The 18,575-nt window shown below is 32.1% G+C and overlaps 4 protein-coding genes and 1 non-coding gene across 5 annotated transcripts in view; all 5 read right to left on the reverse strand.

Moving 5' to 3' along the window:
• LOC136983127 (uncharacterized) overlaps positions 1 to 7,063 on the reverse strand; it is a 28,804-nt gene extending 21,741 nt beyond the window's left edge. Inside the window, exon 1 of the mRNA XM_067279762.1 lies at positions 6,942 to 7,063. Coding sequence (XP_067135863.1) covers positions 6,942 to 6,980 — 39 coding nt within the window. The 5' untranslated portion in view covers positions 6,981 to 7,063. The remainder of the gene's footprint in view (positions 1 to 6,941) is intronic.
• A 371-nt stretch (positions 7,064 to 7,434) lies between these two features.
• On the reverse strand, positions 7,435 to 10,893 carry LOC136983128 (toll-like receptor 2). Its single transcript, XM_067279763.1, has 2 exons — positions 9,945 to 10,893; positions 7,435 to 7,577 (listed from the first exon to the last, which is right to left on the reverse strand). The coding sequence occupies exons 1-2, from the start codon at positions 10,891 to 10,893 to the stop codon at positions 7,435 to 7,437; spliced, it is 1,092 nt and encodes a 363-aa protein (XP_067135864.1).
• TRNAH-GUG (transfer RNA histidin (anticodon GUG)) lies at positions 9,305 to 9,376 on the reverse strand. The gene has a single exon. It is a non-coding gene; the product is annotated as a tRNA-His (tRNA).
• A 118-nt stretch (positions 10,894 to 11,011) lies between the features above and the next one.
• On the reverse strand, positions 11,012 to 17,194 carry LOC136983092 (uncharacterized). The gene is made up of 2 exons (XM_067279721.1): positions 17,089 to 17,194; positions 11,012 to 12,234 (listed from the first exon to the last, which is right to left on the reverse strand). Exon 2 carries the CDS (start codon positions 12,230 to 12,232, stop codon positions 11,156 to 11,158), a length of 1,077 nt encoding a protein of 358 aa, XP_067135822.1. The 5' UTR covers positions 12,233 to 12,234; positions 17,089 to 17,194; the 3' UTR covers positions 11,012 to 11,155.
• Positions 13,260 to 14,153, reverse strand: LOC136983129 (uncharacterized). The gene has a single exon (XM_067279764.1). The coding sequence runs from the start codon at positions 14,151 to 14,153 to the stop codon at positions 13,260 to 13,262; it is 894 nt and encodes a 297-aa protein (XP_067135865.1).
• Positions 17,195 to 18,575: the final 1,381 nt, after the last annotated feature.

Raw genomic sequence — 18,575 nt, forward strand, 5'->3', positions numbered from 1 at the left:
AGAGCTATTATCTAGGCCACTGGAGAAAAAACTGGGCGACCATCACTTCGATGGGCAAGCAGAAACATCAGTTTTGATGTCTCTTTAAACAGTAGCAAATCAAGAGTCTTTCAGAGGAATTTCGTCTATACAAAGAGAATTTGTTACGTTTGTACGAGATGTCCAGCCTGCAAGATAAGGCCAAACAATAATGAAGCAAAACAAATCACTAAAAATTTCTCATCTCTGAGAGGTGCAAATAGCTTTCCAGGTGTAATAGGAATGTTTTTTGTCATGAGGTAGCACATGACAAACATTTTTAATATAGGAAAGTATGGCGCAAGTGACGCGTTGAGGTACAACATAAGAAAATCACACATGAAAGGAAACATAAATTGTTTACTTACAGCATCGTTGGCAAGGACGTCAATGTTTACAATAATTGCTTAAAATTGCGTCCACCAACAGTAATACGCTTGTCAGAGTCGATGGAGTGATCGGTGTACAGTTTGAAAGATGCCAAGTATTTCTCGCACATGTTGCAGTCGAACGAGGAGGTCCTCAACAGAGTCAACTGGATTCTCGTAAACGAGGGCCTTCAGATATACCCATAAGAAGTTTGACGCAATTATCAACGATGCTATAAGTAAACAATTTATGTTTCCTTTAATGTGTTACTTCTCGCGTTTGAGCCTCAACGCGTTACTTGCGCCCATACTTTCTTATTCAAAAATGACTTTTTGTCGTGTGCTCCACCACCCGTTAAACTTTATCCCATGAGTTCTGAATCAGTCTGTATAAAATGAAGAACTTCCGTCTCTTTCGTCTTGAAGTTTAAATTTTCGTCCGGCATTAACCACACTGCAACGGCTATGAGGACTGTTGGAGATCGAAAAAGCCAGTGCTCAACGGTCATGTGACTTACGCACTTCCTGCTGCTAACGGAAAGGATTAGAAACTTCTTCGGTGACGACGAAGTTTGTCGTCAGAAGTTGAGTCATTGAAGTGAACTCACTCAGCAAAATTAAATCACAAACAACCAAACACCTTAAGTTGCTGAGAAAATTTAATAACTAACAAACGTTTTCAGCCAAATCTGTTGGCCATCATCAGGTTAAACATATTCGAATGCAAACACAAAATGGAACAAAAAATTTAAATACAAATAAATAAAATAACGGATAAAATATACATATAAGAAAGTAAAAATTAAATATAAATAACAAAAATATATAAAAAATATGTATAGGTTAAATAAATAAATATTAATAAACTACACGAAACTCTAATAAATGCAAGAAGTGCATTTATCAATAAATTATACGAAATTCTGACAAATACAAGATATGCAGTGATAACAAAATCAAGGCATTAAATTAAGAGCTATCAAACCTCTTAATTAAATATTTCCATGCCGAAGGCAACCCTTCAGCATCCCTGGCATTAATGCAGGCATTGTGTAATCTGCTCTTAAATATTTCAATTTTTTCGGCGCAAAACGCTAAAGTCGGTGAGTGTACAGGTTTAATGATGTCTGCTTCACCCCACTTGACTACCGAGCCTTCAACCTGCGCCATCTGAGATAGAATTGTGGCGTTAGATCTTTTGCTGATGTTGTATTTGTGCTCCCTCAATCTAATCCCTAAGCTTCTATTAGTAACTCCAATGTAGTTTTTATTAATGCCTAGTTCTTGGTTTTCATAAGGAATTTTGTACACTCCAGCCATTCTTTCTTTATCAATACGGTCTTTGTCGTTCCTTAATAATTTGTACAAGTTGGGAGCCCTCTTGAAAATTAACTTGGTACATTGGGACTATTAACTCTACATTGGAGTTACTAATAGAAGCTTAGGGATTAGATTGAGGGAGCACAAATACAACATCAGCAAAAGATCTAACGCCACAATTCTATCTCAGATGGCGCAGGTTGAAGGCTCGGTAGTCAAGTGGGGTGAAGCAGACATCATTAAACCTGTACACTCACCGACTTTAGCGTTTTGCGCCGAAAAAATTGAAATATTTAAGAGCAGATTACACAATGCCTGCATTAATGCCAGGGATGCTGAAGGGTTGCCTTCGGCATGGAAATATTTAATTAAGAGGTTTGATAGCTCTTAATTTAATGCCTTGATTTTGTTATCACTGCATATCTTGTATTTGTCAGAATTTCGTATAATTTATTGATAAATGCACTTCTTGCATTTATTAGAGTTTCGTGTAGTTTATTAATATTTATTTATTTAACCTATACATATTTTTTATATATTTTTGTTATTTATATTTAATTTTTACTTTCTTATATGTATATTTTATCCGTTATTTTATTTATTTGTATTTAAATTTTTTGTTCCATTTTGTGTTTGCATTCGAATATGTTTAACCTGATGATGGCCAACAGATTTGGCTGAAAACGTTTGTTAGTTATTAAATTTTCTCAGCAACTTAAGGTGTTTGGTTGTTTGTGAAGTTGAGTCTTAGCTACGAGACTATATCATGGTATAATTTATAGAGAGGTTTCATGTCGACATCACGAGTAACGTCATGAGCATGCGCAATTGTCCAGCGCCATCTTTGTGACTCTGTGACTTGTTTACGTTTTGTGTGTGTTCACGTGCGCTTTAACTGGAGTTTTTGTGTTTTTTTTTCGTCACGTATATCACTATGGTGATTTGTTATGTAATTGGGTGTGATGCTAGTTCACTCAAGAACAAAGAAACATCATTTTTTAAAATTTCCGACATTATTTGTCATCAAGGATCCCAAACTGAGAAGCTTTCACGACGAAGGCAAACTGCATGGCTCTCGAGAATTAACCGGAAAAATTTCGATACGAATAAAGTGAATATCAATACAAGAGTTTGTCAGAAACATTTCATTTCAATATTTACATTAATAAACACTAAGTTATATTTTAAAACCTAAAAGAGTTTACTGATTTGCTTATATTAATTTATTTCGGTATAGTGCATTTATAAATGAATAACTAATGTAATTTCAAGCTTTAGCTAATGCAAACTTATAAACGTTACACGTGAAAACTAAAAGCAAGTAGGCTTATTATATGCTAATTTCAACTAGAAAATAAAGAAACAATTTAAATTAAAAAATTGCCACAGCTGGTTTTAATTAGACTTTTTTACTTTCAGACATAAATTCTTAGTTAAGAAATACGTAAAAACACGAGTTTTACGTACAAACAAAAGAAAACATATCTTTCCAAGCAATATTATTTTGCTGTTATTCATTACTTTTACTTTTATATCAGGAGAAACCCAGCCACTTGTTAAATAGTTATGGGCCTCTAAAGATTTATAAGCTTTCATTTGTGACAGGGTGTAGAAATTTGTTGTCAAAACCAAATAGTTTATATCACCAAATTCTACTTTCGGCCACAACTCTTGATCTACGACTTAGTCTGATAAACTGGCTTCGTATGGATCGCCTTGACATAACGAAATTTTCTCTTCGTGTAGAGCTGCATCTCGTCCTGTTAGACTGCTAGAATAGCCCGCAAGAAAAAAGTCTTTTTTAACTTAATCCATGATAATAGAACTGCAATATTTTTGTACGTTTAAACTAAAAAAGATGTCGAACAACAAACCATGTACAAGCTAAGCGAGCGAAAACTACCACAAAAATGGCGAATGGGCGGAGCAAACGTGTGTTTTATCACGTGACATGCGACCGTGAAACCTCTCTGTTGTTAGGTTGTATTAATGCCCTCTAGCGGCAGAAAGCCTTGTAGTAGTAGTAGACCAGTGTTCCCAACCGTGGCGATAAGTCGCCACAATAACGACTTTTAGAGGGACGTAGCGACGTAGCGGCGACTGCAAACAAATCAGCCAAAAATAGCGACTTTTAAAATTTTTCTTTTATTATTGAGAAATATAAATTATTTTTATAGTTTTCAAATTTACAGATTTTTCTCTATTTTATAGCGTTCTCTGGCGACAACTAATATTATTACGATAGACAAAACTGTAATTTTAGATTTTTCTAGTGTGCAGAGCTAAAAATCTGTAAAAGTAACATTTTGTAACAAAAATAAATCTGCCCGGAAAATTTTTCAAATTGTTAGAAATTAACGTCGGAGTAACCACAAGAGCACTGATTAATTAATGATTTAAGTAAAACTGACAATGAATTATTTATTTTGAAATGTCTAAAGTTTTACCAAAAAGCATTTAGTGAAGCGTTTAAAAACTTCCAATCGGAAATCTTTTTTAAAATAAAAATTTAAATTTTTTGAATAAAAACATTGTTAATGCCAATAAAATATGCAATTTAAAACCAATTACTGAAATTATGAAAATTGACATTAATGTTGACACACTTGAAAATGAATACAAAAAAATTAGACTTTATTTAAAATTTGATGAAGCCCCTTATAATACTTGTGATTTATGGATTCAAATAGCAGAAATTAAAAATTTCAACGACGAGTATTTGCTTAAAAACATTGTACAGTATAAGTGGCACAAAGTGCCTTAATTATTCCGCACGGAAACGCTGACGTGGAACGTGTATTTTCAATGTTGGCTGACATTAAAACCAAAAAAGAAATCTTCTTGGAGTTAATTTAACTTCGGCATTGTTAAGAATTAAAATTGAGTTACATAATACAAATTCGTGTTGTACTAATTACGAAATTACTCAAGAACATTTTTAAAAAATCAACAAAACTATCTATTAATTTAAAATAAGAGAAGCTGACACTGACAAACAGTCGTCAGAAGGCGAAAGTGACTCTGATTGAAGTCTGTTTTAAAATCTATTATTATTTTCATTTTTACATTTTTGTTATATATGTATTATAATTATATATCGTATAACAATTCAATTATTTTTGTTAATTGTTTTTGAACACATCTATTATGTGTACAACTTTTTTTGTATAGTATCAATAAATTTGTTTTGTAATAAAGCCTTTTGACGATTTGAAAATTTGTTGTTTATTGAGTAGCGACTTTTCAAAATATCTGTGGCGAAATCAGCGACTTTTATTTTAAAATGTAGCGACATTTATTTACGAAAAGTTGGGAACACTGAAGTAGGCTGTCAAGGCTTGTAGATGCAGGTTAGTAGGGTAAAGAGACAATCGCTGATGGTGTTTAAATTATGACGATGCACTTGGGGATTTTGCAGGATGATAGTACGGATGTCGTAAAGCTTGGTACAGTCGTTAAACGGTGTAGGGTAGTGTCAGTAACGTGCACTGCCACTTCCTTCATAAGCGTGATATTTATCACGCTTATGAAGGAAGTGGTTGGTGATAAGCATGTTGGCCCGAGCACGAGTGACGAGGAGGTGTCGGAGGGGACAGGCATTGAAGAGCCAAGAGTAATAATTTTTTTTTCATAGTTAGTCCAGGTAATATTCATGTCTTTGGTATTATCAAAGTCGACGATGGAGATTAGAAACGTTTCGTCGCAAATTGTGGCGACACTGTGGAGTTTAGAAATGCATAATTTCAAAGGAAATGTTGTATATAAGTAACGTAATAAAACTAAATTGCTAACTGAAAAATATTATAATGAACGAATTTCAACGTTATATAGCTTAAATCCTGGAAAACTTGAATCCAGATCAATAGGAAAATTATTTAGGGTGTCCCTTATTTTTCGAATATTTTTTTTTCTAACGCATAAGGCCTAGTTTTGTTTATTTTACCCTTAAATACTTCCACAATAAATTTCAGCTCATTTTGATCACTAGAACCCGTACCGACTTGCATCGAATTATTTCCATACATATGGTGCTAGAGAAGTGGCACGTATTCGCTTTGTTTGCCATTCTAACACAATTTGTCGGGCTATTAACACGTATAGTTTTTTCGAAGATGTCAGTGGAATTAGTGGAATTAGTGAAAAATTGGTGGATCTTTATCACATATGGAGAGGCTCCATACCTGATAAAGATCCACCAATTTCTTGACACAGTTAGGTATAGATTTTTTAGGTATTCTAGCTTTTTCCCGAAATATGATACACTCGCGTATTACAAGATTTACGCTTTCACTCACAGTTAGTTTAACTTCGCGAATGTTAAAAAACAAAACTGCGAGTACTTGCCGATTTGACAATAATTTTGCACCCGTGATTTGGTGGTTTATCTCTCCGACTAAGAAAATATGTTTTTTAGTGCTTCGTAATTCCACTGACATCTTCAAAAAAAAAAAAAAAAACTATACGTGTTAATAGCCCGACAAATTGTGTTAGAATGGCAAACAAAGCGAATACGTGCCACTTCTCTAGCACCATATGTATGGAAATGATTCGATGCAAGTCGGCACGGGTTCTAGTGATCAAAATGAGCTGAAATTTATTGTGGGAGTATTTAAGGGTAAAATAAACAAAACTAGGCCTTATGCGTTAGAAAAAAAAAAGATATTCGAAAAAGAAGGGACACCCTAATATATACATATATATATATATTGATGCCAAAGGCTTTAAACAATCCGTGAATTATAATCCGAACATATACATGTATCAATATATTTAAAATTAGCACTTGAAACTTTTTGATATTAAATCTAGGCCTAATGGTTTTATATAGGCATTATTGTTCCTTATCAGCTATATTATATATACACAGTATATATATATCGTGTCTTCTCGTTCTCTACATTTGAAATAGTGGCAAAAATGTTTTGCTACATTGTAGACTATTCCGATTGGTTATAACTTTATTTTATAACTTTACAACTTTATTTTATAACGTAAGCTTACAAAGTGAGACTAATTTCCTTAATAAAAGTAGGATTTTCCTTAAGGAAAGTAGGAATTTCCTTAATTTCCTTAGTCAAAATAATCCTATGGGCTTCTATGTACAATTACAAAGTGAGACTTTGCTTATACTTATAACGTTATGAATGTCCCTAACATTTTAATAAATTTACATTTACTTTAGGCTATTGTATATTTGCTTTAGGCTATTGTATAAATAAGAGAATGAATACTTACATGCATTGAACTTTCGACGTAATTTTCAATCTCACTCATATTAATATTGTGTTTAATTCCATATTTTTAATACAGTATTATTCAACAATAAAACAATAATTCTTATCGCATAAGCTAATAAATAACACGTATCGAATGCTTTGATTCATCTTCCTATAAAACTTTTGTTTTTTTCTGTTTATATAAAGGAAATGATTAAATATAATTGATAAAACTTCCTTTAATATTTATTTCATATTAAGTTTTATTTGACATTAAAATCAAAAAATTTAATCACGTATTTCAAAACGTTATACTATAGAATGGAATAAATAAACATAAATCTTAATTTAAAAAGGCAGACGGCATATTTACAAAATATAGAAAATACAGAAGATACACAACGTCTTTATTTCCGCCTTTTGTAGGCTGCGACTCTGCTACAATATGAATAACAGTTTAAAACTGCTTAAATTGGACCATTTTAAATCAAGTGTACAATTTTTATAAGTTTTTATGGCTTATCATCAGTGAGCATTTTTAAACTGTTTTGCGTATTGTAACCTACAATAAAAGATGGTCTCTGCGAAGGAAGATTGTTAGTTCCTGGTGGTTGCAAAGGGCGAAAGTGTAGACGTTTTGTATCTTCTGTATTTTCTATAAACATAAATCTATAAAAATTATAGCAATAAGAATACTTTCAATGAAAGTAACGATTTTAAATCAATAATTTTCATTTACATCTATTTATAATTTTTAAAATATTTTTTAAACATTGTTTTTAAGTTTAAATGAAGGTTTCGTTTAATATTTACTGGAAGGAAAATCGAAGAGAATTTTCCTTCCGTTTGAAAAGAAAGGAAAATCGAAGGAAAATTATCTTCGATTTTCCTTCCTTTTCAAACGGAAGAATTTCAAAATTCTATGAAATGTTTTTATTTAATTTGTCTTACAGTAATAAATTTTATTGCTGTATTTATTTTAAAAAGAACGAAAATAAAAGATTTTAGAAAATTTTAAAAATATTTAATTTAAACAAATTTTATCATTTTTAAATGTTTTTCTCCCGTTTGCAATAATAAATATAATATAGAAGTGATTAATTTCAAGCTATAATGAAATAAAAAATAATAAATTATTAATTAATTTGTTAGTGACATTTATATAAATAATACAAATTAAATTCTATTAATTTAAAATAATCTGTAAACTTTACTAATACAGTAATTTATGAAATAATTGCTATCTTATATATTACGTTCTACAGAGAAGTTCAAACTTTGTGATAAATTTGTAGGATATTACTACGAGTATTAATTAGTAATATATTTTAGAGTGCTAATTAAAAATGATTAGAATTTGTAATAAATGCTTTAAATTTTTAAAAGTAGAACTTTTAAAACTATTTTGTTATAAAGTATCCAAAAATTGATTACGAGGATTATAATGATTGAAATATATATATATACTGTATATTCATATATATTAATTGGAAATAATAACAAAATTACTATAGATTAGACACCAAACTCTTACTAATCCGGCCATTATTTGCAGACAAAGCCCATATTAGAGAAAGTGTCGGATTACTGAGAGTGTAGGCTAAAAGCCTGTCTAATAAGGCAATGAATGACGTGACCGGTCGCCTTACGTTACTGATTCTTTTACAGCTATTATTTAAAAGATAAACACGAATAAGAGACGAACATATAATAATGGGGGATATGTCGGATAATCGAAAGGCCGGATTGTTAAGAGCCAGATTAGCAAGAATATACTGTACTAATAAAATACTTTATATCAATATAATAAAAACTTTTAAAACATATTATTTTATGATACAAATAAAAAATTCAGCAACGAGTTGCTTAACTTCCCGGCTAAAAAACAAATTTAAAACTGCGTATGTGCCGCCATCTGTTATGATATTTTAGTATTAAAAAGTTTTTATAAAATATTTTTAATTATTATAAAATGACAGAAAGCTTAATTTTGAGAGTAGGGATGAGTTTTGTAAAAAAAATAGTAAATGCTAAATAACAAGTAAAATCGCCATGAAGTCCGGCTTTACTAGAGATACATACAAGCCCCTTATTTCCCAACCTCCTCGACCTTTAATCACCAAAATTTAACAGCATCAGTCTCTCTAATATACAAACCGTCCTACAAAATTTCAGAAGTTTCCAATCAAAAGCACAGGAGTTATTAAGCTTTAAACAAAGTGAACAAAATCGTTCTCCCACACCCCTCACACATATAACAACCGGGAAAGCAAAAATCGAATGTAAAATTACAGCTATACAAATCTTAGGTTTCAATTTAATTGTTCCTATAAAATATTACCATTTAAATTAATAAATTATTAACAATAAATCTAAAAAAAGTGCCGTGACCAGGATTCGAACCTGGGTTATTGCGGCCACAACGCAATGTCCTAACCACTAGACGATCACGGCAACCCGACACGTCTCTAAAGTCTTCTTATCGCCTATAAATAACTAAAGTTACTAAAGCGTAACAAGTAAAATGAAAAAATACGGAAAGTAGTTTGTTCGGTTGTAGATATTTCTGGTCGTTATCTCCAGTATACATTATATATAATGTATAGTGTTCTTGTATATAACAAATTTGTGAAGTAGAACAACACAAATATTTTAGTTATATTATGTTAATTGCATTTCATTACATACATTTTTATTTACAAGAACAAATAGTATTTTACAGATTGTCAGATGCGATGCTTGCAAAATATTTTATCAATATTTATTCAATTTACACAAATCAAGGACATGTCATATACAATTTATCATAAATTTTTATTTTAAAATATTTAATAATAGTCTACATTTTATTTTAAAATCTAACATCTACTACATTATTGATGCAAAAAAATAAAAAAAATCATTATTTTAATCAGATAAAATACACAGACACGCATTACTTGTATGTAAAATATCGCATAAACTTAAAATTGATGATTTTTAATAACTGTTCTAAGTCTTCTCCAAAAGAAAATTTGCGAACCTTCCATAGAAGGACACTCTAAACATATTCTAGTTCTAAGAAGATACGGAATGGGATTTTTAATTAGATCTTTGTTAAGTTTTTCCATTTTTATTAAGATCAAATCGTCTCTTTTGTTCTCAAACAACCTATGTTGAGCTAAATGTATTTCAAGCATGCACCATTCACTCTCCATAAAACAGTTAGATAGTAGTACTACTATTTTACGACTTTTATCAATACTATCGATAATATTTTGGGTAACATTTCTGCCTGCAAGAAAATCTCGATCGTGGATACAAAGCTTTAATCCAAATTCTTCTGATTCCAGATGAGGTACTAATTGTTCATATAGCCATTTAGTTTCTGTATCACAATACACTATAAATGCATCGTATTTATAATATCGCAATGCTTTTTCTTCTCGTTTACAATTGTAGAATATATTTTTAAAACGAAACCAAAAATAGCGGAGATACCAACGGTAGTAATATAAAATGGGACTTAATATTGATACGAAACATAAAGAACACATAATGGATAATGTTATTGTTATTGTCATATCTGTAATGAAGTCCAAACAATCTTCATATCTAGAATTGAGATCTTTTACTTTTTTGTCGGTTAATTCTGTAGGAAGAGAACAAATAAAACGATCGGAATCTCTATAATTGGTGCCATTCAGCCATGTATGAAGGTAATAAAGGTTGCAGGATGAACAATAAAATGGATTGGAAGATAAGTTAACGAAATCGATATTTAATAAAATATCGATCATTTCTTTGGAAAGTAAACTTATGCGATTGGAAGATAGATCAAGAACGTTCAGCTGAGAAAATCCTGTAGGAATAATCAATTCTTTAATCTGATTGTTCCTCAAATTTAAGTATTGTAGACTGGGATGCGAAAAATTATAAACATCTTTAATAAGATTATTTTGAAAATTTATAAATGTAAGATTCAATGCCATGATGATAGATTGTACGGGGATGTTGGTAAAACGATTGTTACTTAAATTGAGATATCGAAGAGAATGCAAATTTACGAAGACATCATCAGGCAGACTTTCCAAATAGTTGTCAGCCAAATCAAGAGATGAAAGAAAGATTAAGTTACTAAATGTTTTTTTAGGTATAGAAGTCAAATTGCAATGATCAAGGAAGAGAGAGTGTAAATGAGAAAAAGCAGCGAATGATCCGTTTTCTAATTCCACTACATGGTTTCTGGAAAGTCTAAGTATTTTCAACTTGGACGGTAACGATATCCGGTACTCGAGTTGGTAAAGAAAACTTTTTACTGTCAGGTTTATTTTCTTCCAAATTTAAATATGTCAGATTAACAAAACGTGGTGTATAAAATGGTTCGGGTATTGTATTTAATTTATTTTTGCTGAGATCTACTATTTTTAAATCAGAAACTTTATCAAATGCATGTTCCTCAATATAATTAGTTATACCTTCCGTCATATTCAGCACTTCTAATTTAGGAATAAATGGAACATCATCGTTTCTTATTAATTGAATATTATTTTCTGGAAGTTCCAACTTAATTACATTAAATTTTGCAATAAGAGAAAATAAAGTTTTGCTTACAACCACTTCTTTAAAATATATTAGCATTTCTGTAATTGTCGCTCTATCGAGATAATATTTCTCTTTTACTTCATTAATAAAATAAATCGTATTATTCTCTGTAATTCGAAATTCTTCAATCCAATTATCAGAAAAAACGTTAGAAAAGTTTGTTTTAACAATGAATTTGCACGTTGTATTCTGAATTTCAAGCTGAAGATTTTGAAAATTCGAAAAAGTATCATTGCAGGAATAAATTACTTCAGCTACTTCACTCAGTTTCCTTTCATTAAAAATTAAATTAATTTTCACTCGTTTCATATCTTCAAATATTGAATTTAATATATTCAATAATGACAACTTTACGCTTTCGTAATTATGCTTTTCACTTGGTAATATCGAAAATTTCTCCACTGTTAAATTTGTATACCACAAAGGAATATTTTCACTTGTATTATAAAATTGTTCTGCTACTTCCACGCTTTCCATTTCAAATGCCAATCTAATTATATCGTGTTTCGTAGCAAGTAATATATCAAACATGTTTTGAGCGTAATAATATAAATTACACAATATACGAAGGTGATTTCTGAAATTTAATGATACTTCGCAATATTTATTCAAATCTAATTCATATGTTTTTCGATCTTTATTGTATTCTTCATCTGTTTTTACAGCGTAAATGATCTTCAACGTAGAGACGAATGAAATAACCACGAACAATGAAGTAAATAACATATCTGAAAAAAAGTATTAGTAAATCTAAACACATACAGTTGATATCAATATTATAATTAAAATAAATAAGAATATAGAATAAAATATATAGTCGAACACCGTTCGTTCTCCTTGAAATTACTATTAAACCGAGCAGCGGCGGCCTTAACCATTGCGAGGCTCCGAGCGGCAGACCTTTGCGAGGCCCTTGTCCTTTGTGCAAAGTATGTGAATTGAAAGTAGGTACAGTAGAGACTCGTTAATGCCCCGGTAATCGGAATCGCCGGTAATCGGAACGATTTTCAGTCGGACTGTGTCGTGCTGAATCGAACGTTTTTGATACTAGATTTACTTCTAAAGTATAATTTTCATGTTTTTATATTCTTCAATATATTTATTTTGTTTGTACAAAATGCAGAAATAATTTTTAACGATACGATAGCCTCGATTATTATTATAAAAATTTTCGTTAGACTTAAAATCGACGAAAATTCAACACGAAGCGACACGCAACGGAGAAAAATTTGAACATCGGACAGGTTAATGTATTTTTTCGTGCATAATCAGTAATCGGAACAAATTACTAATCTGAACAACCCCAGTCCCCAATTGATTCCGATTTTCGGTTCTCTACTGTATTTCTGACGATTGACGAGAAATGCAAAAGTTATAAATAAATAAATTTGGGGTTTTAAAATATTACATTAGAAGATTTATAAAAGTTAATAAACATAAAGACGACAAATTATTAATGATGATAAACTAAGGTACATAACTGCCTTAAAGATATATGCAGGGATTTAAAAATGATGTTTGTGGCTTTTCCTAAGACTAAAATCTTTAATTAGAGCACAATAATCTAACGAATGAGCTACGTCATTTTCAATTGAAAGAATAGCAAGGGCTGAAAGCCGATCTTGTGTCATCGAATACCTCAAATATGTTTTAATAATTTTTAACCTCGAAAAACTCCTTTCAGCAGATGCAAATGTCACAGGTGTGGTGGCAATAATTCTCAGGACTACTTCGATAGTGGGGTACACTTCAGTTAAATTTTTTCTATTATATATTTCAGCACCGAGATAATGTCGTCGTTTCCTTCATATACACGGATAAACATATTCAGTTCTTCATACAATTCATGTTCATCAATATCAGATGTTTCTCCTACTGTTAGAGATATTTCCGAGTTGCTGCATTGCTTCAAAAGTTCACAATCACTAATTTCCTTTAATCTTTTTATGTTACACATGAAACCAAATATGCTCTCATGATGTTTAAGTGCCTCAAATCTAGGTTGGCAGCTTGCTCGCACATTGTCGACAATGACATAAAAATAGTTTATTTTGAAAATCTCTTCCGCAGGCAACTCAAGAGCTTCATCTTCCCCGTCATAATCAAAATTCGTTCTTTTACGTCTCCTTCTCACGACTTTGAACTTTCTATCAATATCATTTTTCTCGGCTATTTCTCTCGCTGTTGCCAAGGATGATTGGAAACCATTTTCCCGATAATTAACAAGCCAATGTGTAAATGCGTCTAGGTATTGTATAGCCACATCTAGGTGTATTTTTTCACTCTGCCACATTTTACTTATAACGTTTATCTTTGTAAGAATGTCATACATTACGACGAGTGCAACTACAGATTCGTAGGTAGTTATTTCCTTTTCTATAGAATGGCATTCACCAACCAATTGACAATCTGTTGTATTTTCTGCTAAATCATCCAAAGCATCACATATATCGCTTAGTTGATATTTAACGGCCTTCACCGATTCCACCCTGCATTCCCATCTAGTTCCGGAAAGTGGTTTTAGCGACAAGGATTTTACATGTGCTTTTAAAATAGCCCAACTCTGACTCGAGCCGGCAAACAGAGTGTACAGCCTTTGTAGCAAACCAAAAAAATATTTTGCTTGAAACACAAGATGATGATGCATCACCTAGGATGAGATTCCAGCTGCGACTCCCACAAGGTAAAAAATAAGCAAGTGGATTAATTTCAAGTATACGTTTCTGGACACCACTTTTTTCCTCCACGCATATTGGCTCCATTATCATATTCTTGGCCTCTGCAGTTTTGCAATGATATACCCAGCTGTTCTAGCTCTGTGATTATATAATTAGTCAAACTCTCAGCTATGGTTTTTTTTTGACGGCTAAGAATCCAATAAAATGTTCTTCAGTGTCAGCTGTATTTGTATTAAAAAATCTTATAATAATTGACAGTTGTTCAACACGAGAAACGTCACGAGTGCAATCAAGAATAATCGAGTAATATTTATTCTTTATTATTTTGTCAACAATTTGAGTCTTCGTGTGACTTGCCATTAATTGTATAAGCTCATTTTGAATATTTCTTCCGAGATAGTGGTCATTAATCGTCTTATCTGTTACTTGTTTTAGGTAAAGTCGCAGCATTGGATCAAATCGGGCTATTAACTTTATTAAATCTATAAAGTTGCCGCTAGCCTCACTTGAATCTGAGTCAGATATTAATTTCTCTTTATGACCACTGAAGGCCAAATTGTGAGATACTAAAAAATTTACAACTGCAAGTAGTCTTTCTAAAATAGCTCTCCAACGCTGCCTTTCTTGTTCAATTTGAGTCTGGGCTAAAGAGTCAATAGTGGTACAGCTTTTTAACCCGTTCTCTAAATTTAACCATTTCAACATACAATCTTTGTGCAGTCGGCTAGATTTATGAGACTTTAGGTAATCACCCAAATGTTTCCAATCACAAACTCCTTCACTGGATCCAATTCTTGTATTTTCTAGTCCGAACATTCGACACAGAAAGCAGTAAACGGCACCCTTTGTGAATAAATCATCCAGCGCCTGTCAAGTTTTTTACCATTAGCTAATATTTTACTGTAATGATATTCGCTGAATCGCCGTCCATTATCATTTACGGGGAAAAAAATCAACTTTAACCCGGATTGGACCTTTTAATACAATCTCAGTTTGGTCTACATCAGCAATTGTTAATGGCCACAAACCTGGGTCATTTTTAGGATTCAGATTTTCAATTCTGCCAGTCATGGATGTAGACGTAGACTCAGATACGTATTCTTGGCTGGATAGTGTTGACGGCGGCGGTGTAACAGACAATGATGTTGCTGACTCATTATCCTCGCTATTGTTACTAGGTGGCAGCGGCACCCATGACGATGTTGAAGGAATAATTTCAGCTGGGTTAGGGTTCCAGTGCAATAATGTGTCACTTTCAGTCAATGACAGGTTTTTAGTGGTTTCTTGACCATCACTTTTTATATATTTATATAAAGACCCATGTAGATATTCTTCACGTTTCCTTTTTGAACTACCCGACTCAAATTTTCTACCGGCTTACGATCACGCGAACTCATTTCATAAATCTTGTTTCGCATATAAAACTAATTCAGAAATAATTTACAATAGTTTTCACAGTTTTTTTTAACAATTCACTGTTTACTATAAGTACTGTTAATAATGTAAGATTCACTGAAACTTAATATCATTTAATGTTTATTTACCTACTGAAAGATATGTGCCATACAGCTGCTAGCAAAATAAGCGTCAGGTGACAAGAGTTGACGAACGAAATAAAACACGAAGATTCCCGGAGCGTAAATCGCAAATACGATGAATCACGAAAGTAATAAAACCGCGCGTTCAAGTGGGTTTTCTAATGCGCGAGGCCCAGGATTCAAATAGTAGTGAATTTTTCATATGTTTTACAGTCAAATTACAAAAAAATTTATTATTCTCTGATAAATTAATTAATTTTGATATCCGTTAATCTTACTTTTTGTACAGTACGAATGTGAGATTGAATAAATCTAAATGAGAAATTTTATTTAGGCACTTATTAATATTAATATATATTGTACTATGAATTAATCAAATTTATTTTATTGTTATAACTAATAGCTAAGGATAAAATAAAAAATTTTAAATATCAACTTTTTTTCTACTCGGGTTGTTGCGCGAGGCCCCTGCAAGAGCGAGGCCACGGGAGATTGCCTTGCTCGCCACCCCCTAAGGCTGCCACTGAAACCGAGTGTGGTCGAGACAAACAAGACGTTTTATGAACAAAAGGAGCACTTTACGTCAGAAAAAATAAATTATTCACGACTGAAAGAGGACCAGTACTTGCTGGTCTCTAAAACAAAGTACAGTAACACTTAAAATTTTCATCTTAAATTATAGAATGAACCGGCATTAATCCAATGAGCATTGTAATATTTAATCTACAATATATATTATCAATAAAGTATAATTAAAAGTAATTATATTCGATTAATAATAAAAACACTACTTGTTGACTATGAACACAATATAGTGCTTACGACGATCACTTGGCTTTTCTTCTCCCTGTTATTTAGTTGAGACAAGCATTACATGCGTATGTAGCTCGTTTTGGGCCTAATATGCCCCTCTTCAGTCAACTAAATATTAAGACGATGACACTTTACAACCAATGTTTCAGGCAATGACACTTTACTACTAATGTTAAGAACGTTGGTTTTAAAAACTTTTTAACTTTAAACCTTCTAACTAAAACTTCGACTAAAATCAGACTGTTTTTAGTCGAAGTTTTAGTTAGAAGGTTTAAAGTTAAAAAGTTTTTAAAACCAACGTTCTTAACATTAGTAGTAAAGTGTCATTGCCTGAAACATTGGTTGTAAAGTGTCATCGTCTTAATATTTAGTTGACTGAAGAGGGGCATATTAGGCCCAAAACGAGCTACATACTCATGTAATGCTTGTCTCAACTAAATAACAGGGAGAAGAAAAGCCAAGTGATCGTCGTAAGCACTATATTGTGTTCATAGTCAAATAGAATCAAGCGCGACACGGTTTCAAGTCATTAATCAAAAACACTTCTACTTACGGATAGTTTAATGCAAAAAGGCATTAAAAATTGCTGTTTCAAATCGACTCTGAATCAATTATTATGTGTTGATCATCGTAAACGGCTTTATGATAACTTGAAGATATACTGCTGTAAAAAATGTAGAAGGCATTAATTCCAAAAGGTAAAGTTTGAATTAGAGGCTTTTCATAATTGGTATTTTAAAATTTACAAATCTATATACCGTATTTTACGGACTATAAGACACATCTGAATTTTGGAGGCAATTTTTCGAAGAAAAAAGTGCGTCTTAAAAGTGAAAGACCGAATATTTGGTTTTGTTATTATACATTCGAACAATCGCCGGTCTATGTCGACAAGCACAGATAAGCTTTGGTGGAGGTCGAAACGACACCCGAGAAGCTGGTTCCCCAGCTATATTGCATTCAGATAATGGTAGGGAATTCTGTAATCAAGTCATATCCGAACTATGCGCCATGTGGAAAGATGTTAAGATAGTTCATGGAAAGCTTCGTCATAGTTAAACACAAGGCTCAAGTTGAAAGGGCCAATCGGGATATATAGAATATGTTAACTGTATGAATGAACGATAACGATACAAATAAATGGTCAGACGGTTTGTTCTTTGTACAATTTGCCAAGAACACTACATATCACGAAGGAATATGCCAAAGTCCTTATGAAGCCATGTTTGGCGTTAAATCAAAAAGAGGCATAGCATCGTCATCTTTGCCTGGCGAACAAATCGGAAATATTGAAACCGAACAACAGCTCGAAGAAATTGTTTATACTTTTGAAGAAAATTTGAGCAGTGGCCATAACGAATACCATATTTCAAAGGAAATATTGAAGAGGAGCTGCAACCCACCACGTCTTCGTATCAAGTCCTGACTGAACAACACGAAGTTATTTTCTATAAAAAGAGCGGCCGCGAAAAAGAATCTTCTACTGCAAGCAACGAAAATATTACGAATCTTAAAAAGAAAATTTCCTTCTGCTCAAATTGATGATACTGTACAAATACAAGTCCCTGATGTCGACCGTGTCCGTACAGATGCCCGAAATGTATTGGCGGTTGTTGTTAGAAAAGAAGACTCCGACTTTTATAAATTAGCAAACAAAAATGGTACCCTCAAGCAGCTTTATACCCGTAATCAGTTTGTAATTTGTAAAGAAAAGTTACTTTCCATAAATGAGATTTCTTCTCAAGAAATATCACTGAGAGAAGCAGCTGCACTAATTCGAAAAGTGGAGGGCAAGGCTATACACGCTATCATTGCAAAAAGAAGTGTTCCACGAATAAATGCAGATGTAAAAGCAAGGGACTCTTGTGCAATTCAAACTGTCATAACAGTTTAAATTGTTGCAATAAATAAGATTGTATAACGTTAATCACATAATTTATGTGTAAGTTTATTATTATATTATTTTCTTTAATGATTTAGAATGTACTATTCGTTTTAGGTTCAACAGTTTATTTACATGTGCTGTTACTTAAGTTTTCT

Source organism: Centruroides vittatus, unplaced genomic scaffold, assembly GCF_030686945.1.
Source record: "Centruroides vittatus isolate TY-2023 unplaced genomic scaffold, ASM3068694v2 contig_876, whole genome shotgun sequence".
Classification (NCBI taxonomy): domain Eukaryota; kingdom Metazoa; phylum Arthropoda; class Arachnida; order Scorpiones; family Buthidae; genus Centruroides; species Centruroides vittatus.